Source organism: Cupressus sempervirens, chromosome 6 (genome assembly GCF_028749045.1).
Source record: "Cupressus sempervirens isolate cs-2001-9-10 chromosome 6, ASM2874904v1, whole genome shotgun sequence".
Classification (NCBI taxonomy): Eukaryota; Viridiplantae; Streptophyta; class Pinopsida; order Cupressales; family Cupressaceae; genus Cupressus; species Cupressus sempervirens.
The window spans coordinates 515,484,363-515,505,137 of NC_143123.1; the positions used below are offsets into that span (position 1 = coordinate 515,484,363).

Sequence of the window (20,775 nt, forward strand, 5' to 3'; positions counted from 1 at the left end):
AAGTATTTTAAAAAATATTATATTATTTAAATTGTAAATTATTAATAATCTAATATATATAAGCTCATATTTTAAATTTTTTAAACTTTATCAAAGCTCAAAAACATGCAATTCCTAGTTTTAAAAACTCTTCCCTACCAATAATCTCAGCTTCAAGTCAATATAATTATAGATAATTATTAATTATAATATATTTTATTTATAATAATAGTATAGACAATAAAATATATTTTTCACACAAAAAATAAAAATAAAAATGATTAAAAATATATTTATTACTGAATGCCTATAGTTATTTCACAATTTTTTTTTTTTTTGGATGAATAGTACTTTTCAATTAATAAACTATTTCACAATTTTCACAAAAGTACTTTTTCAAAAGTAGTTATTAATACTTTATTATCCATAGCTTTTTTTTTGTCGGGATGCCAGCATAAAGAACGCCTACTTATTTCGACACCCTACAGACGAAAGGGAAAAAACACCACGCTGTTTATGGGTCTCTTTTGATTTGATTTACAGTGGAACAATCGACAGAAAACAACAATTGACGAAAAAAAAAATTCTTGTTCCGAGAATTTGTACTGCTGACCTATTTCATCGGAATCTCTCTTAATGTAAGTAAACCTCATCTCTTCTTTGTAAATTGATCCGTGCTCTGAATCAGCCCATCCCATTTCCTTGAAATTCTTCAAATAATTCCAATTCCTTGCATCGACCAGGTCATTGCGAGCCTAAATTCGGGCGAATTGCCAAAATTTGGGCTGATTGTGTTGGCCGCGAGATTTCGGAAAATATTCCAGTTTCTAAGGATTTTGAACCGTAGTTGCGAGGTTGCTGTGTTTTCGGGATAAAACTGCCAACTTTGTCTGAATTCAGTTATCATTAAGCTTGTTCTGAGTTTGATTGAAAATGAGTGTCATTGGACTGGACATCGGCAATGAAAATTGCGTTGTAGCAGTGGCAAAGCAGCGTGGCATTGACGTGGTTTTAAATGATGAATCGAAGCGAGAAACCCCCGCCATGGTCTGTTTCGGCGAAAAACAGCGGTTTCTCGGAACGGCAGCAGTGGCCTCGGCCACCATGAATCCCAAATCTACTATATCACAGATCAAACGCCTCATTGGGAGGCAGTTTTCTGATCCGGAGGTACAGAATGACATCCGCCTCTTTCCTTTTAAGGCTTCAGAGTCCCCCTTGGATGGTGGTGTTCTAATACATGTTAATTACATGGCAGAAAATATTACATTCACACCGATACAAATCCTCGGTATGATTCTGTCAAATTTGAAACAAATTGCAATGAAGAGCTTGGAAACCACGGCGGTTTCCGACTGTGTGATCGGAATACCGGCCTATTTTACAGAATTGCAGCGGCGGGCGTATTTAGATGCGGCTACCATAGCTAACCTTAAGCCTCTTCGTCTAATGCACGAGTCTGCCGCTATCGCTCTTGCTTATGGTATTTATAAAACAGATTTGCCTGAAACGGAGAAAATAAATGTTGTGTTTGTGGATGTAGGGCACTCTGACACGCAAGTAAGCGTTGCAGCCTTTAGTAAGGGCCAATTAAAGATACTCAGCCATGCCTTTGACAGATGCTTAGGCGGCAGGGATTTTGACGAGGTTCTTTTCAATCATTTTGCCAAAAAATTTCAAGAAGATTACCAAATTGATGTTACTAATAATCTTCGGGCGAGCTTGAGGCTTCGTGCTGCTTGTGAGAAGCTGAAGAAGGTTCTCAGTGCAAACGCAGAGGCGCCGCTTAATATTGAGTGCTTAATGGACGAGAAGGATGTGCGAGGGTTTATCAGAAGGGAGGATTTTGAGAGGCTTTCGTTTAACTTGTTGGAGAGGATCAAGGTGCCCTGCCGGAGGGCTTTGGAGGAGGCTCAGTTGAACTTGGATAAGATATATGCAGTGGAGGTAGTGGGATCCGGTTCAAGAATTCCGGCAATTATGAGGGTGTTGAGTGGGTTTTTCAAGAGGGAATTGAGTAGAACTCTGAACGCCAGCGAGTGCATTGCCCGAGGTTGTGCTCTTCAGTGTGCTATGCTCAGCCCTACTTTTAGGGTTCGTGAATTTGAGGTACGCAGGAAACGAATTGGCCCGAGCTAAGACAACTTCATTATTGTAGATGAGTGATTGATAGGCACCATAACATTTAAATCAGTGTGTTGAATTTTGTTTCTCTGCCTGCTTGCATGTATTTTGAATTTGAATCTCGTCTACGATTTTATCCTTTTTACTTGTATTCATATCTTGTCTATGGTTTTATCTAAATTTCTGGACAGAAACTTGTCACAAGATTTAAAAAGTTGAGTGGCGCACCCTTAAGATGAACGGGGCCAAGGAGTGCAATTAAGAGATGTTTATATAAAAACGTAATGTACATCCTGAAGCTGTGTATATCCAAAAAAGAGAAAATAGCCTCGATGGTGCTAGTCTCCATAGCATAAATTCCGACAAACAAATGCTAGCAAGTCTAATCAAGCATTCTGTCCTCATGCACGAAACATAGGTACCACCATATTGAGTAGCTATCGTGTCCGTAATTGCATCATCTGTATGTATCATTTGATCACTGGTCTGAGTTAACTAAAAATTTAATGTGCTCAACTCATGAACCCAGCTTTGTAGACGGACAAGCCCACTATATTTTCTCAAAGTCCTGCAAGTTATTTGAGTAGCGTCTCCAGCAAGTTTATGGGAAGACCCTTGAGCATCAGTGTCAGTGAAAATTGACTCTGGGATATTTTCTGTTCTTTAATAATTTGTCAAACTTGACAAGAGTTATTTGCCATTATACTCAGGGTTTGGAACCGGAGGATGCAAGCGTGGGGGACTATGGATAAAAAATTGGGATGCAGTTGATTGACAGGGGATGCAAGTGCAAGTACAATGTAGTACTTCAGAAAATTAATCAATAAAATGAGAAGGAATTGCAATCAAATTATAATATACTGTAGTAATTGAAATTTAATATAGTACTTAGCAGTGTCCATTGACATCACATGCAGGTTGCTTAGGTCCTCAGATGCTGTTAACTTATAGTCATTGTGCTAAGTAAACTAAAGTCTTTAAACTGCTATTTGCATTTCGAGTTGCTCAGCTTGTGCTGTTGCAATTATTGTAAATTTGTTATAATTCTCGGCATGGGTGTTGAAGAGCTCACTGTGCTGTATATATTTCATTATTAATGAGCTTAACATCGTAGTGAAAGGGAAATTTAAATCCTTGTCTGTGATGAAAGTCTTTAGTGTTAAATAAGCGAGCATACATTGTAAGAGGCAAAGTATTGAGTTGCATGTAACAGAGATAAAGAGATCTGCTCAATCACAGAATAAAATTCACACAAAAAGACTTAGTTCTTCTTTAAAGTGTTAAAAAATGATCGTGTGATGGGATTCCAAGCCAGCATAACTCCCTTTTTCCAACGCCTTAGCTTTTGCCCAAAATTACAATTCCAACATAATCCATAAAACATATCTTGCCTACTAGAGTTAGGAACATTAACTCAATCATACAATATAACTAATCATGTTGATGGAGTTCCTTTGTAATGTCCCCAACTTGGGGTTTATCATCACATAACCAATCCTAAGTTTATCATCACATAACCAATCCTGAGTTCATCTAGGTAGGTGTAATGACCCCATCTTTTAGCCTTCACGTTCTCCAAAGTCTAAGTGAAGCATAAGAGGAAATTAAATTAATTTCTTATAAATTCATTAAATAAATTAAAAATTAAAAGGTAACTTTATATTTAATTAATTTAATTATTATATTAAAAGGGAGAAGCTTTTAGAGTGTGTATTAATTATTGGAAAGGCGGAAGCCTCTAGTAATTTAATTTTCTAGAAGCACATTTAATTATTGTATTGCAAGGGAGGAGTTTCTAGAGAGTGCATTAATTATTGGAAGGGGGAAGCTTCTAGCACTTGCAATTAATTAATGTTATGGTTCCTTCTAGAAGGGTGAAGGAAAAGGATAAATAGGGGTGAAAGCCTCATTGTTGAGCATGGGATTTTTGTGAATGACATTTGATAAGAGCTTGGATGTGTGAATCACATATCTTTCTTGGCAATAAAGGACGTTCATCCTCTCTTGTAACATTCTAAACGTCATTCCCTTGGGGTTTGGCCTTTGGAATTCATTGCTTTGTACTTGATTTCAACATTTTGAGAATCAATATAATTTCAGCATCGGTTCCATCTTCAGTTTGCTTTAACAACAATTGGTTCGGTTTTTTGGGCATTTCTAGGGTGCTCATTACAGTGGTATCAGAGCTTGCTTAGTGTTTCACAAAGTTATAACCAGTAGCTATTCATTATAGTGGTATCAGAGCTACAAGTCTTGCCATCTTGTGAAGATCTTCAGCATCTATGTTTGAGCATGCAACAAGGGCTTTATAATTTTCGCAATACCAGAGCAAGACAAAGTAGGAGTTCAAACTTGCAGAACAAACAGGGTAGTTCATTCGTGCAGAGGGACATACAATCCAGTTATACAGACACAGGGGAGATATTCTTTGAACAAGACAGTAGTATGGGTGACCGAGATGATCAGGAAAATGTAATGTTTAGGTTACTGGGTACATTGGAGGAGGGGCAGTGGATGCAACAGGAGCAGAATAGGTGAATGGATATGATGTTGCAGTTAATAGCTAGACAGATGGGCATCAATATTAATCTAGGTGATGCCAACAATGGAAACAACAATAATAGGGGCAATGATAATGGAGGTTGAGACAACATTAATGATGGACATGACAACAATGGAAATGAGGCTGATAACTTTAGACGTGTTGCACGCTCAACTCGAATAGCCAGCTCGAGACCTCTTCTACCCACCTTCCCACCCCGAGATCCAATTCAGCTGATTAATGAATCACAGATTGTAGAGTTACAGGATCAATTTAGGAGGGATTGGGAGGCTAGTGGATCGGAGTTTCAGGCGGACATTTCTCGTAGAGATTACTTGGACCTGAGGATGAGACACATGCCTAGATCAGGAGGACGAAGTCAAAACCTTGAGCTGAGAAAGAAAGTTGGGAAACTTTCTTTACCTTATTATGATGCTTTAGGGAAGATGACCACACGAGCTTGGGTGCAGAAGATGGATACATACTTGCAGCTGAATCCTATGCTTGAAGAGGAGGCTATAAAGTATGTAGCTATTCACTTGGATGGACCAGCACATGAGTGGTGGTACCATGGCATGGTAACCTTAGGACATAATTAGATCACATCTTACGAGGAGTTCACTAAGAAGCTCATAGAGAGATTTGATACCAGGGATCCCGAATTATAGTTTAAAGATTTGGCACAACTCAAGCAGTGGGGATCAATTGAGACGTATATTAGTGAGTTTCAGAGGTTAGCTGTGTTGGTCACTGATATTTCAGAGAGGAGGTTAGTAGTGTTGTTTATGGATGGACTCTCAGAACCCTTACGAGGTTGGGTCAAGGGGCATGACCCAGCTATGTTGCAGGAGGCCACTAAAAAGGCTCGTGACTTAGCGCCTTCTTCATTTAGGAGCAGATTTCAGCACAAGGTTTCTTATGTGAAAAAGGACAAGGAGAAGGATAAAAAACCTGTTCACAAGGATGCTCAGCCCAAAACAGATAAGTTGGATAATGACACCTTGAATGATTTAAGAAAGAAGTTATGTTTTCACTGTAGAGAGCCTTGCGATTTATCCCACAAGTGTCCTCTCAAGGCTAAGGCAAATTAAATGGAATATTTCTTAGTAGAAGAGTCACAATCATAGAGGGAGGATCAGCACCCTGATTCATATGAGGATAGCACTACAGAGGAGAGCAGCATTCCTGAAGATGAGAAGTCATTAGCACGATTAACTGGGGCTCAGAAGGAAATCACATTTAAGGTCAAAGGTACTATCCAAGGGCAAAAAGTGATCTCACTCATTGACATTGGGGCTACACATAATTTTATAGATGCACAATTGGTAGCTAAAAGAGGTCTACAGACCGAGGAGCATGCCGAATTTAGAGTTATGGTAGCTAATGGTGACAAACTATTATGCACTCAGAAGATATCTAATCTTCACATCAGGTTTGGAGATGGCTATGAATTGGAAGATGAGTTCTATGTGGTAGACATGAGAGACTATGATGTCATCCTTGGCATGGCATGAATGGCCTCGCTAGTAGAGTTCACACTTAACCTAGCAAAATTGGAGATGAAGTTTCAGCATGAGGGAAGAATTGTTGTACTTAGAGGACTTTCAGATGGGAGTTGCAGAGTAGTTTCCCTGAGGAGAATGCAAAGACTTTTTCGGCATAATAACATAGAGTGGGCAACAGAATGTTTCACTATGCCAACTTCACAAGAGCCACAGGTGAAGAGTCATCCACCAGATATCCAGGAGATACTTGACAGGCACATTAAGGTATTTGGCGAGATTCCGCATGGGGTTCCTCCTGACAGGGGGATAGAGCATGTTATTGAGCTCGAGAAGGGAGCCAAACCAGTCATGATTACTCCCTATCATCATCCTAAGAAACATAAGGATGAGATAGAAAAGGCAATTAAGGAGTTGTTGGAAATAGGGCATATCAGGCCTAGTAAGAGCCCCTTTGCTTCAGCAGTAGTGTTGGTAAAGAAGAAGGATGGGACAATGCGCATGTGCATCGATTACAGGGCATTAAACAAGAAAGCCATTAAGAACAGATATCCCATCCCATGAATAGAGGAGCTGATTGATGAGTTACATGGTGCATGCTTTTTTGCAAAGATTGATCTACGGTCAAGGTATCATCAGATCAGGATGAGGGAGGAGGACATTGAGAAGACAACTTTTCGGTGTCACTATGGCCACTTCGAGTTTTTGGTTATGCTATTTGGGTTAACCAATGCCCTTGCTACATTCCAAAGTTGCATGAATCAGGTATTCAGGGAGCAACTTAGGAGATTTGTCTTGATTTTCTTTAATGACATTTTAGTCTTTAGCAAGACTTGGGAGGAGCATTTACAACATCTTGAGATGGTGCTGTCCACTTTGGAGAAAGAGTTACTATATGCCAAGGAATCTAAGTGCGAGTTTGGGATCACTGAGCTACTATACCTTAGGCATATCATCAACGCTGATGGAGTTCGGGTAGATCTTGAAAAGATTAGGGCTATTGTTGATTGGCCTACTCCTACGAATCTTACACAGCTTAAAGGATTCCTTGGTCTTTGCAGATTTTACAAGAGATTTGTTAAAAGATTTTCACAGATCGTTGCACCCTTGACAAACCTTACCAGGAAAGGGGCCTTCACATGGACAGAGGTAGCTCAGAGAAGCTTCAATCATTTCAAGAAGGTGATGTCATCATGTCCAGTACTAGCTCTACTAGATTTCACAAAGCCATTTGAGCTTCATTGTGATGCGTCGGGAGGTGGGATTGGGGCGGTCTTGATGTAGGAGAAGCATCCCATTGTTTTTGAGAGCAGGAAGCTCCGTTGAGTGGAGAGGAGCTACTCCATCTATGATCGAGAGATGTTGGCTATAATGCATGCATTGGCTAAGTTTCGGTCCTACCTAGTTGGGGGAAAGTTTGTTATCAAAACCGATCACAACAACATCAAATACTTCATGAACCGATGTGATTTGAATGATAGACAACAGAAGTGGATTACGAAGTTATAGGCCTATGACTTTGACATTGAGTTTGTCAAATATAAGAAGAATGTGGTGGCAGATGCTTTATCCAGGAGACCTCATATTTGTGCTCTAGCTGAGATTACAGGAGATTGGAGAAATAAGATCATAGAAGAGTATGCGAGGGACACTTGGGCTTCTGGAGTAGTTGCAGGCACCATACATGATGATCGTTATGTGGTGATGGATAGATTGATAAAGTATCATGGTAGGATATATTTGATTTCTTCATCACAGTTTAGGGAGGTAATATTGAAGGCTTTTCACGATGCACCTACAGCTGGACATCTAGGGGTCTTTAAGACCTACAGGCAGATCCATGAGCGGTTTACATGGAAACGGCTCAAGGATGATGTTCAGAAGCATGTTAGGGAGTGTGCAATTTGCCAATAGAGTAAGGGAGAGCACACATATCTTGTAGGGTTGTTACAGCCTTTGCCCATTCCGGATATGAAATGGGAAAGTATTTCTATGGACTTCATCACCGGGTTACCACGAGTACAAGGGAAAGATTGCATCTATGTGATAGTTGATCGGTTGACGAAGTTTGCTCACTTCTTTACTATTCCATCCACTTACACAGTAGCACAGGTGGCCGATCTTTTCTTTTGAGAGATATTCAGGTTACATGGGCTACCTAGTTTCATTGTCAGTGATCGGGACAATAAATTCATGAGTACTTTTTGGCAGGAATTGTTTAGGTTGTGTGGTACAGATCTTACACCTAGCACTAGTTATCATCCACAGACAGATGGGCAGACAGAGATTGTGAATAAATGGGTGGAAGGATATTTGAGGAACTATGTGACTGCACAACAGAGGGCTTGGGTCAAATGGCTACATATGGGAGAGTACTGTTATAACACCACTTATCATATGTCCATCAAGATGACTCCATTCATGGCACTATACGGTTATGAAGCACCTAGTTTCATGGATCTGGTTTTGGGGGATAGTAGAGTGCCGAAAGTGAAATACTTCTTGCAGGATAGTCAGGATATTTTTAGGGTGCTCAAGGAGAATATACAACAAGCCCAAAATCAGTAGAAATTGTATGCGGACCAGCACCGGATAGAGCGCAGTTTTGAGGTTGGGGATATGGTTTACCTGAGGCTACAACCATATAGACAGTCATCACTCAAGAAAAGCAGAGCAGAGAAGTTGAAGCTTAGGTTTTATGGTCCCTATAGAGTGATTCGCAAGGTGGGCAAGGTTGCTTACGAGATTGAGCTTCCAGAGGGTAGTCGGATACATAATGTGTTTCATGTGTGAAGGCTTAAGAAAGCCATCGGTTAGAGAGTTGTGCTTTGAGCAGAATTACCACCATTAGATGAGGAGGGAAAGCTCGTATTAATTCCTGAGGCTATTCTGGATACTAGAGAAAGGACTCTGCAAAGCAGGTTGATTAAAGAATATTTAGTCAAATGGAGATATTTGCTGGAGGAAGATACTACTTGGGAGAGTGAGCAGGTGCTACAGCAAACAGGACTGAGATTGCTTGAGGACAAGCAATTTCAAGGAGGGCGGATTGTAATGACCCCATCTTTTAGCCTTCACGTTCTCCAAAGTCTAAGTGGAGCATAAGAGGAAATTAAATTAATTTCTTATAAATTCATTAAATAAATAAAAAATTAAAAGGTGACTTTATATTTAATTAATTATTATATTACAAGGGAGAAGCTTCTAGAGTGTGTATTAATTATTGGAAAGGCGGAAGCCTTGAGTAATTTAATTTTCTAGAAGTACATTTAATTATTGTATTGCAAGGGAGGAGTTTCTAGAGTGTGCATTAATTATTGGAAGGGGGAAGCTTCTAGCACTTGCAATTAATTAATGTTATGGTTCCTTCTAGAAGGGTGAAGGAAAAGGATAAATAGGGGTGAAAGCCTCATTGTTGAGCATGGGATATTTGTGAATGACATTTGACAGGAGCTTGGATGTGTGAATCACATATCTTTCTTGGCAATAGAGGACATTATCCTCTCTTGTAACATTCTAGACGTCATTCCCTTGGGGTTTGGCCTTTGGAATTCATTGCTTTATACTTGATTTCAACATTTTGAGAATCGATATAATTTCAGCATCGGTTCCATCTTTAGTTTGCTTTAACAACAATTGGTTCGGTTTTTGGGCATTTCTAAGGTGCTCATTAGAGTGGTATCAGAGCTGCCCATTATAGTAGGAGCTTCAAGAGAGTGCCAATAAACTGCACAATCCAACTATGACCAGTTCCATCCCTTTGGGGCATCCCACAAGCTGCAGAAATGTCCAAAAATGACCGATGCCCTCCCTTCGGGTAAACAAAATTGCCTCTAGAGCCACATGAGGCAGGAATATCCAACTATGACCAATTCCATCCCTTGGGGTGGTGTACATAGCGCAGAGGAGCTGGTAAACTGTATCTCCCTATCTTACTTCCTTCAACTCATATGTGATTGATTGCCAAATATATACATGCATATATTTAGACACATGATTCAAGTATTAATCCTACTGCAAGCAATAATTAGTAATGCATATGACAAGATTGATTGTATTGCATACAGGCAGATCAAATGTATTCTTATTGATAGTTTCATGTAGGCAGATCAAATGCATTAATATCTATCTATAATTTCCCCAACGGGATGCTAAAAAGAAAACAACCATTTTGTTAAGTTTGGTGATCAGATTTATATATATTGAAAAGAAATAATTTGGTTGATTTAATATATTTGTTCAACTTAATTATCTTCTTTAAATAATTATTATAATCTGCTGTGACTGACAATATTAGATCATTAATGATAGTGAATTTATCCTGCAACGAATAAGAACTGAAGACTGGATGTAATTATGTGTTAGATGATGTTAAGACATTGCAGGTCTCTGTGTGTGTGTCTGTGTGTATATATATGTCATGTCCACGATGGATCGTGACTCCATCGTGGAGTGACCACGATTTTCAAAATACATCCAACACTGCTGATAATAATGGTTGATCGGTCAGTTTGATTAACAAGCAGTCAGTCAACTGATTATTATGTGATTAATATAATGACAATTATTGATGACTGTGTGTGTATATATATATGTTTATGTATATGCACATAATATCTCTTGGATCATTATATTAATTTCTTCAGCATTACATTATATATATATTATTTTAAGTGTTAAAGTATATATGTCATATTTCATATATACTAAATATATATATGTGTATCTTCCCTAGTTTGGTTTCATAGAATTTATCTTATACTAAATATATATATGTATCTCCCCTAGTTTTGTCTCATAGAATTTATTTGATAGAAGCTACAAAAACATCAATGCTCCCTCTTAGCTAGGGAGGATAAACACATGATCTGATATTACCTCAATGTAATATCAATAATGACATGATTATGGATATCTTTGATCAGAAGATATTCATTAAAATGATATTGTCTTATGATATCACGAGTAATGGCCCCATTATATTAAGTCGCATGATATTCATCAAGTGCTTCGAGTAATGGCCTCCAAAAATCAAGATGCATGATATTCATCAAATACTCAAAATGTTCATAAGGTATGTGCACACGTATCACTATATGATACTTACTATAGGAACATTATAATCATGGGTTGTTTACAAATGTTAATCCACCATGATATATATCTATCCAATACAATACATAGATATCTATTAGATGATATTTATCTCTCAATTGCTATTGATTTACAAGATATAATCTATCATGATCTGCTTAGACATCAACCATATGATATCCATCATGATAGAAGGTTAAACTTTTGTAAGATCAACACCTTACTATAGTAACCACAAACAAACATCAACGAAAGGTCATCACCTTCCACGATATTTCCTCAAAGTCATGTAGTAACTCACATGACATCCACCATGAACATATCCAGAGGGTGGAACAAAGGCTTTCACCTCAATCTTCTCTCTCATAGAGAAGGATGCATTAAAGTACATCTCAAGTAAACACTAATGTAGAGGGACCCTCTTACCAAAGGTTTTGATCCATAACGCCAAGCTTGTCTTCAATAATGTACAAAAATCACTTTGGCAGAAGGCTTGGAGAAACTATTAGTTGTTAGATCTTCAATGATAATATACTCTGAATGAATAGTATTCCAAGTATCCATCTACAGTTTAGACGTTTGCATAAAGGCCTTTTAGTCTGGACATATAGAACTGCATCTCATGAATCATACACCTTTGACTGCTATAGTTTCTTGACCATTGGAGAATCTATCTCGACATGGTCTACTCCCTTTGAATCAATATGACCAAGATCCTTAAAAGTTGACTGAAACATATCCTCTATTTGCTCCCTCTTTCATGGAAGCATACCTTGATTCATAGTAACATGAGTCAATGTACTAAATTGTGGATTTTTTCTTAGGCTTGGCAACATTAGATACTAAGATAATGTGGTTCTCTTAAGTACATGTATCAACCTCTTGACCTCTTCGTCCAGCGTTTCCTCTAATGAAATGTCAGGCTCCCTCTTGATATAGAAGGATATCTTGCTTTAAGATCCTTACTTTATCTACCATGATCATCAGATGACTAATGAATCCTAGATCAAAACTTCTTTGGAGCTACTATTCTAAGATTGAATCTTACACAATATTTGGTAGCATGGCTAATGTACCAATCTTCTTTTTCTGCAAGAACATCCCCAGAGACAAAGGAAAAGATCAAGGCAAATAGCTCTTAATAGTATGTATAGAAATACAAATAAGAGAGAGACTACAATGAGTAGATAAATGTAATATCTAGGGATAATAATTACTTATCTGCACATCAACATCCTTGATACAAGTTGCTCCAATGAGGGCCCATATGCAACAAAAATGTTTCCATATACGCATTTGCCGAACAATGGGAATAGAACATTGGTTATTATTCCCCCTCACCACAAAGTAAAAATTCCCACTTATTCCATTTTGTAGAGTTCTCAGTCATTATTTAATCCTTTTATATGATAGATTATGAGGTCTTCATAGGCCATGTTATTGTCCATCACTTAGAACAACTATATTCTAAATGTACAAATTGTCTCCCCTTTCCAAGCTACACAAGGAAGGACAGTTTGATACTAGTATTATCGATCACTGCCTTCGATGGCTATGATAGCTTGCCATATAACTCAGATAATAAACTGCAGCACTTCACCATGCAATATTTGCTAAGTGCTCAGAGCAATGTGTTTTGGAGATGGAGCAACAGCAAGCTTACGCACAACAATCCCTCAAAAAATATTGTCGTGCTCAAGCAGTCACAACTTTTCAAGCTTCTGAAACCAAAGGTTGTTGGCTCAAAACAGATTGCACAACAAATATCACAGTGACCTTGTCTAGAAATCACTATCTGCTTCCACGTTGTAAAAATAGTGGAACTGTTGGATTCATTGACTTGTCACTAATGTTAAATCCTTGTGCCCCCTTTATTCTTTCACTAATTGTGACGATAAGTTTCTCATAAGACGTAACACAACCTCCGAGAGAGCCAGGGGCGAGTTCCAGATTCAGCTCTGATGCAGTCACAACTGTGATGGCCCTTGGCAGGATGACTTAAGCTTATTCCCAATTTCTCAATTTTAGGGAGCTCGTCTCTATTTGCTCCTTTATTTGTGAAATGTATTCGCTATGGACTGAGAATAGATATAACAATCATGTCTTTGTGTAAATATTAATTCATCTGACTAACAATTCTGATATTGATATATCTTCAATATTGCCTTTAAAGAAGTCTTACTCTTGACCCCCTACAGAGGAACTGAATTCATGTGCGATACAGCTGTCTCTGATCATTCTTAACTATCATGCTTCTGAGAAGTGTATTTCCTTGTTGCTGACATGTATAGGGGTGCTTGTTTTTGCAGAGTTGCTCACTTCTTCTAGATCCCTTTAAAAAATCTTTGTCTCTTGCTATCCACTGCTCATGTAATAGGTCCTTTCAACTTTGCTAAATATCAGTTTGAAAATAACGTCACTCTTTTTGTGATGATTTGTTTGTTTACTGACTTATTAAATTCGTGGCCCTCCATGAAGTGATATTAATATCTGATATGATCACTGCGATTAAACAGTAATTCTATATTCTTGTCTCTCATGGACTTGATCATGTTAGGAGTCTTTATCTGCTTGATATACATTAGACATAACCTCAGTAATTGAAAGCATTATATTTTCTCTGTCTATACAAATAGCTGATGCTAGCTATGCTCAATAGACCTGACAAAATCTGATGTGCTAAGTGTTCCATTTATTCTCATGAGAGATGGATTCATGTTGAATCACTACTCATGAAACATGGGTCAATGAGTTTGACTCAAAAATCACACAGTTAAATCCTGATAGCAATATCACAATTTGACTTGCTGTGGAAATTATCTCCTACTTATCAAAATCTGATGTGTTAGTTTGTCTTGATTTCAAAGATTAGTTTAGTGCTACGTGCGTGTCTATTTGACCGTGTCATTAGTGATTCTTCAATGCTAAATACTTATCCATCTTAAGTTTGGCTCATAACAATACTCACAAATTATTCATGTCTCCTATTATTCAGTGGCACTTGTAATGATAGATATCACAGTTTGTATTTAAGGAGGTATATTTCTTGTTTAAGAGATACACAGTGGCACTGATTGATACTCTCATTTTGCAATAGAAATGCCAAACCACTTTCCAATGATTATCAATGCTGTAATGCTTGAAGGATGTTGTCGTCTACTCCCTTCCTTATCATTAGCTTTGAGCACATCTTGTTCTATACTCCCATGCGATTAATTTATTCTAGAATTATCTCTGGCTTCTCAAGCTGATTATCTCTGTCTTTATGCGCTGATTGTTACTTGTCTTCTGCTTTGTTCATACTCTCTGTATGAACCAGATCCCTGATCCCTGATCTGGTGTCCTGATTGCAACTAGGCTCTGATACCATGTTAAATCTGGTGATCAGATTTATACATATTGAGAAGAAATACTTTGGTTGATTTAATATACTTCTTTAACTTAATTATCTTCTTTCAATAATTAGTATAATCTGCTGTGACTGATAATATCAGATCAGTAATGATAGTGAATTTATTCTGGAATGAATAACGACTGAAGACTGGATGTAATTATATGTTCGATGATGTTAAGACATGGCAGGTCTCAATATATATATATGAATGTGGAGTCATGTCCACAATGGATCGGGACTCCATCGTGGACATGACTTCCACGATATTCAAAATATAATTAACACTGCCGATAATAATGGTTGATCGTTTTGATTAACAAGCAGTCAGTCAACTTGATTATTATATGATTAATATAATGACAATTATTTATGACTGTGTGTGTCTATATATATGTACATAATATCTCTTGGATCATTATAACATTTTCTTCAGCATTACATAATAATTTATATATGTTAAGTACATATATCATATCTCTTATACGCTAAAAGTAAATATATATATGTATCTTCAATAGTTGCGTCTCATTGGATTTATCCGACAAAAGCTACAAAAACATCAATAATTTATGTAAAGCTAGGGCAAGTCTGATAATAAAAACTATTACAAACTAGGTCATAAATCTGAAATTTATTTGCATATAAATATCTTGACGACAAAACCAGAATTCTGGTCAATATTTGAGATCTGATTTTTGCAGCTAAACAAAATATGGATTTTAGATTATTTCAGAACTTAGGAGAATTCAACCAAATACCTTACTTCTGCCCAGAATTTTCAAAACCATGAATTAGTCATTTCCATCAAACAATATGATGCAGATAACATACCAAAATATTTTAGATTTGGGTCAGAACATTTACTAACCCTAGTTGACATTCCAAAAGTGGTGGTGATAGGCTCCCAAATCGACCGACATTAAGTCTGAAATTGATGCTCTTTAACCATCATCTATAGAAAACTCAGATATAGATGATTTGCGGTGGTGAATGTTCCCAGATTTGAGTCTCCAGCACTAATATTGTCCTTAATTTGGCCTCTAAACCTGATGAACACTTGCAAACCAGAATTAGCAATGTGCTACTGCTAGGGTATCACCAACTGTAGTTCTTCTACCAAATCACACCCTTCTGATTAGGGAGAACCCATATGTCTCACCAAAATCAGGGATACTAAAGGTTTGAATCCTTAATCCAAGTTGCAGCAGCAATAAGCAGAAATCTTCATCACACAATGAACATTAAATGAGCCCCTTGGGTGTAGCACCTTCTAAAATGATGAATCAATCTCTACTCTTGATTTTCCACTTCTTAATCCAACACTCCAAAACAAAAACCTGATGCATGCCCCAGTGAAACTTTTTAAAGCTGGGGCCCACCTTGACTTTTTGTCATGTTTTATTAAGTCACTTAAGCACATAAAAGAAGGGATAACATAAGTTCCTTGGCTAGGCATCTCTTAAGTTGCCTAAAAAGATGTGCCTAACTTATAATAACTTAAGTTCACTTAGAAATAACTTAAGCGCTCTTCAATTGCGTCAAAAGACATGCACTCAACATAAAATTAGAATTTAGAACAAGTCAAGGACATCATTTCTTAAACAATGATGCTCTACGTCCTCTTCCTCTTGGGTAATCCAAGGAAAGGACAATCAATTGCCGTTAGTTGTCTTGCTTTGAGCTGGGGACATGACAGACCAATTCCATCCCTCAGGTAAACAAAAATGCCTTTCAACCCACCTGAGGCAGGAATATACAACTATGTTCGATTCCATCCCTTGGGGTGGGGTAGTTAGTTCAGAGGAGCTGGTAAACTGCATCTCCCTATCTTACTTCCTTCAACTCATATGTGATTGATTGCTGATTATATACACGCATATATTTAGAGACATGATTTAAGTATTAGTCGTACTGCAGTCAACAATTACTAATGCATATTACAAGATTGATTGTATTGCATATAGGCGTTTTAAATGTACCTTAACTGATAATTTCATGTAGGCAGATTGCATTATTATCTTTTAGTGCAAATAGGCAGATCAAATGTATATAACAATTTAAGGCTTATACAAATTTATGGATAGAATGTCAACAGCTGTGTGTATATCTGAAGTCTGCTCTTTTTCATCTCCACAGTCTGCTCCAAAAAATCTGAATACTATTCTTTTAGTGATGCTCTATATTTCGCCTCGATTGATGTGTTCTTTATTTAGATAACTGTTGCCTAATCTCAGGCAGATGTAGACAATTAAACTTCTGCTATCACTTAATTATCTCTGCTGTTGAATTGTGTTTCAAACCCACTCCCTTTGTCCTTGTTCTCCGTTCTCTATATATCTTTTCTGTTTATATCTGTTCATTGGATTGACCTTTTTAACCCTTGACTAGTGAGTCGGCTCTAAATTGTTAGACCCGTAGCCTTGGTTGGTCATGTGAACCTTTTATCTTTTAATAATTTAGGTGATAGGACTTTCTTTTTTGGAAAGCTGCTGGACTTGTCATGTCTTATGCTGATTTCCTGTGGCTTTCCAACCCTGGCGGGTTTTCTTGGGTACATTTTGTGGGCATTGAATATGATTAAATGGTGGAGGGAGTGGGTTGATTTGTTTTCATCTTCCTTGTGTGAATGCATGCTTGGCTTGGTATTCCTACGTGCAATGAAAGGACAAGGACAACATTGACTAAAATTTCCAATTAAGGCGATGGATCGATTCCAGCCGTTGTGCAGTAAAAAGAAAGGTTGCTTGTCGAAATTGTTGAATTTTATAGCTGCGACAGAGATCGTGGTACCTGTGCTGTTTTACTCTGTTGCTACTTTTAAAGTTGTTGGTCCTCTATCCTCCTGTTCGACCTTCTGTTCCTTCAGTTTTCAGTTTGAGAGATTATTTGTGATGACACTTATTCATGGTGGTTACTCTATTTCCTCCTTTCCTGAGTTCTTTGGCATTGTATTGCCTTCATTTATTTCGCCGTCCAACATGGCTTCATATTTGCCATTGACTTTGAATGAGTCAGCATTGTTGTTATTGTTCTTGGCACTGTGCGAACTTGTTATGTTGCTGACAGAGTTTTGCTGATAATGAACACACACGATAAGGTTGACAAAGGGATCTGCTCAATGGTAGATGAAAACTAAAAGTAATGCAAGAAGGATTAGTTCTTATTTAAGTTTTTGCTGAATTTTTCTTGAATTGCATGTAAGAGGGACAAATGAATCTGCTTAATGGTGGATGAGAGATTACGCAAGAAGGCGTAGTTCTTATTTGAAGTGTTTAAAAATGATTGAGTTGCCTACTGGTGTGAGGGGATTCCCAGCCTTCCTTGGGACAGTTGAACAACACCAAGGTGTCCCCTTGCTGTCATGTGGATAGATGGGAGTTCCCACATTGTCTTCTGAAACGGGAAATGTTCCTAGGACACTCCAATTTATGGGCAATGGTTGGGGGACAGTGGGTAGGCATTTCATTCTCGTCCAAACTCCTCAGCAGTGTTTTTGGGCGACCTCAAATTGAGTGGCAATATGGCTAGAGTTTTGTATATTCAAAATTCACTGGTATATATACATGCATATGTGCATATAACTATAACTGTATATGTATGTGTGTGTATATTCTTACATTCCTTTATTTTGCTTGCTAAGTTTATGAACTCCTAATTTAGTAGTTGTTTGAGCTCTCTGTAATTGTTCATTGCGCAACAATTAGCAAACATAATTAAATAAAAATCTAGAATTTTTTGTGTTCGGAATTGCTATTATTATTAATCCCTTCTTTAACTATCATGGTAAAGTTTATCTATAATGGTACAAAGTTATTGGTTGTTTTCTTACATGTACTTCCCCTCATTCTGGACTTCTTTGAATTGGTTTGTCATGTTTATGATGTGTGTAAATATCTGGTTTTAGTTTGTGTGCTTATCCATGTAACATATTTATGCAGGTTCAAGACTCTTTTCCTTTTTCTGTTGCTTTATGCTGGCAAAGTCATGGCTCAGAGGCAGATGAAGGGAGTGCGCCAACACAAACTGATAGTGTCTTATTTCCAAAGGGTAATCCAATACCCAGTACAAAAATGCTAGCTATTTATAGGAGTGGCACCTTCACGATTGATGCTGTTTATGCTGATACAAGGGATTTACCTCCAGGAACCCCTCAGAAGATTAGCACCTTCACTGTAAATTTTCTGTCAGATTGCTTTTCCCATTTTCCAGTTTTATTTAGCAATTCTCTTTTGAAATTGAAACAGTGGTTAATATACATCTATCTCTGGTTAGAAAGGATTTGTTTTTGAAATCAACAGATAATTATATGTTTAAACTTTAAACTAGTCACCACATCTGAAAGCTTTACAATTTTCATTTAGATTCTGCCATCATCTTTTCCTGTCTTCTAGTGTCTGATCTTGCTCCTAAAATTTCTGTAAATTTTCTCTCAGATTGCTTTTCCCATTTTCCAGTTTTATTTAGCAATTCTCTTTTGAAATTGAAACGGTGGTTAATATACATCTATCTCTGGTTAGAAAGGATTTGTTTTTGAAATCAACAGATAATTATATGTTTAAACTTTAAACTAGTCACCACATCTGAAAGCTTTACAATTTTCATTTAGATTCTGCCATCATCTTTTCCTGTCTTCTAGTGTCTGATCTTGCTCCTAAAATTTGTGTGCTTCTGTATGCTCAATTTAGTGGTGCTTTCTTTCTATGTGCACTGAGGAGCAATATAAACATTTTGTTCTTTTGTTTTCATTATTTGAGAATTGAGATATAGTATCAATTTTGGACAAGAGTGGACCCTATGTTACATATTGGTTTTGTATTCGAAGACGTGTACTCTAGAAGTTTGCAAACTGATCCGTGCAGCTTTTGATAATTGTTATTTCTTATTCCTGTTAAACTCTTGAGCTGATAGCACACTTTGAGATCTATGCTGCATTAAATGTAGAACCTGGAGAAAGAATAACAATTTTTTTAAATATTGTAATGGATTGCATTAGGTTTGGCTAAAAATCTATTAGTAAGAACTCTTAATAATGGTAGATAATAAGACTTTGAGCATTCTTATTGACATAATGCAAGGGAGCATGACAGATCGTCTTTGATTAAATGCAATCAACATTCGTGTTTTCTCTCTTTATCCTCTTTAGTATAACAATCATTGATCTTTTTATACTGACGTCTTTGGAAAGATTTTTCATAACCTTATATACCGGTGGAACTTGGTTTGGTTAGGATTATTTCCTCATGAGGAACGAACATATGGGAAAATTGTATAGGGTCAATGACAATTTTTTTTGGTGATTTATAGTTTGTGCTTACTGTTTATGATGACAATGAGAATAAAAAAGTTGCCAATTCTCAGACATCTCAAGTAGAAGGCTATTTTCATCCACAAAGACTGAATTGGTTGTCAGTTAGAGAGGACTAAATTTTGATTAAGTCCTTGGTAGATAGGGGCAGGGCTTTCAATCAGTTGTGGAAACTGATCCTATAAAAGCAGTTTGGTGGTTGTATATTAAAGTAAGGGTTGCTGCATTTGTATCAATTTCGAAACTGTACAAACCTGTAGTCTTTATCGGCATATGAATTAGTGCTTGGTTAGGAAACTGCCAGATTGTGTGGAGATTGGTATTGTCAATTCAATACCACTGAATAAGATATTTACTTCATTTGATTTAGGATCACATATGTTGGAGACTATAAGAAATGCTGGAAAGGAAGGAAAAGGGTATTGTTGTAGACACAAACCAAAAACTTTTCATTTTAAAAGTGATGCAGCTACAGCACTTGGGCGCCTGGGACGAAAACTTGAAGGTGTTTCTACAGCAACCACTGAGGACAAAAAGCCTCAGCTACAAGAAAATGTTGCAAGGCGACAGTAGTACAGGCTAGTGCATAAAGATTTATAGTTCAGTTTGCATGTTTGCAGATTCTAGAGGCTTCAAGGAATCAAATGAATGTGCTGGGTATGCATAGTAATGAAGTATAAAGTTAAATTAGCAGTAATATTTATAATATGAATGGAAAAAAATGAAATAACAAAGGAAATCATAATATTTTAGTTATTATTGTTAGAACCCTTTCTAGGTCTATTTCCCTGTGTTTAGATGAGGCTGCTAAAAACTGGATTCTAGGTCTATTTCT

General features: G+C 37.2%; 1 protein-coding gene across 2 annotated transcripts in view; it reads left to right on the plus strand.

Annotated features, from left to right (window-relative positions):
• The first annotated feature begins 419 nt into the window (after positions 1–419).
• The window catches only part of LOC149553285 (heat shock 70 kDa protein 14-like), a 79,442-nt gene continuing 59,086 nt past the window's right edge, over positions 420–20,775 (plus strand). The window contains exons 1-3 of one of the 2 annotated variants that reach the window (XM_089788758.1): positions 420–617; positions 723–2,088; positions 18,574–18,807. In XM_089788758.1, the coding sequence (XP_089644884.1) occupies positions 913–2,088; positions 18,574–18,807 (1,410 nt within the window). In that variant the 5' untranslated portion in view covers positions 420–617; positions 723–912. Of the gene's footprint in view, positions 618–649; positions 2,089–18,573; positions 18,808–20,775 lie in introns of those variants that run through there. The other variant, XM_089788759.1, reaches the window with a different exon arrangement.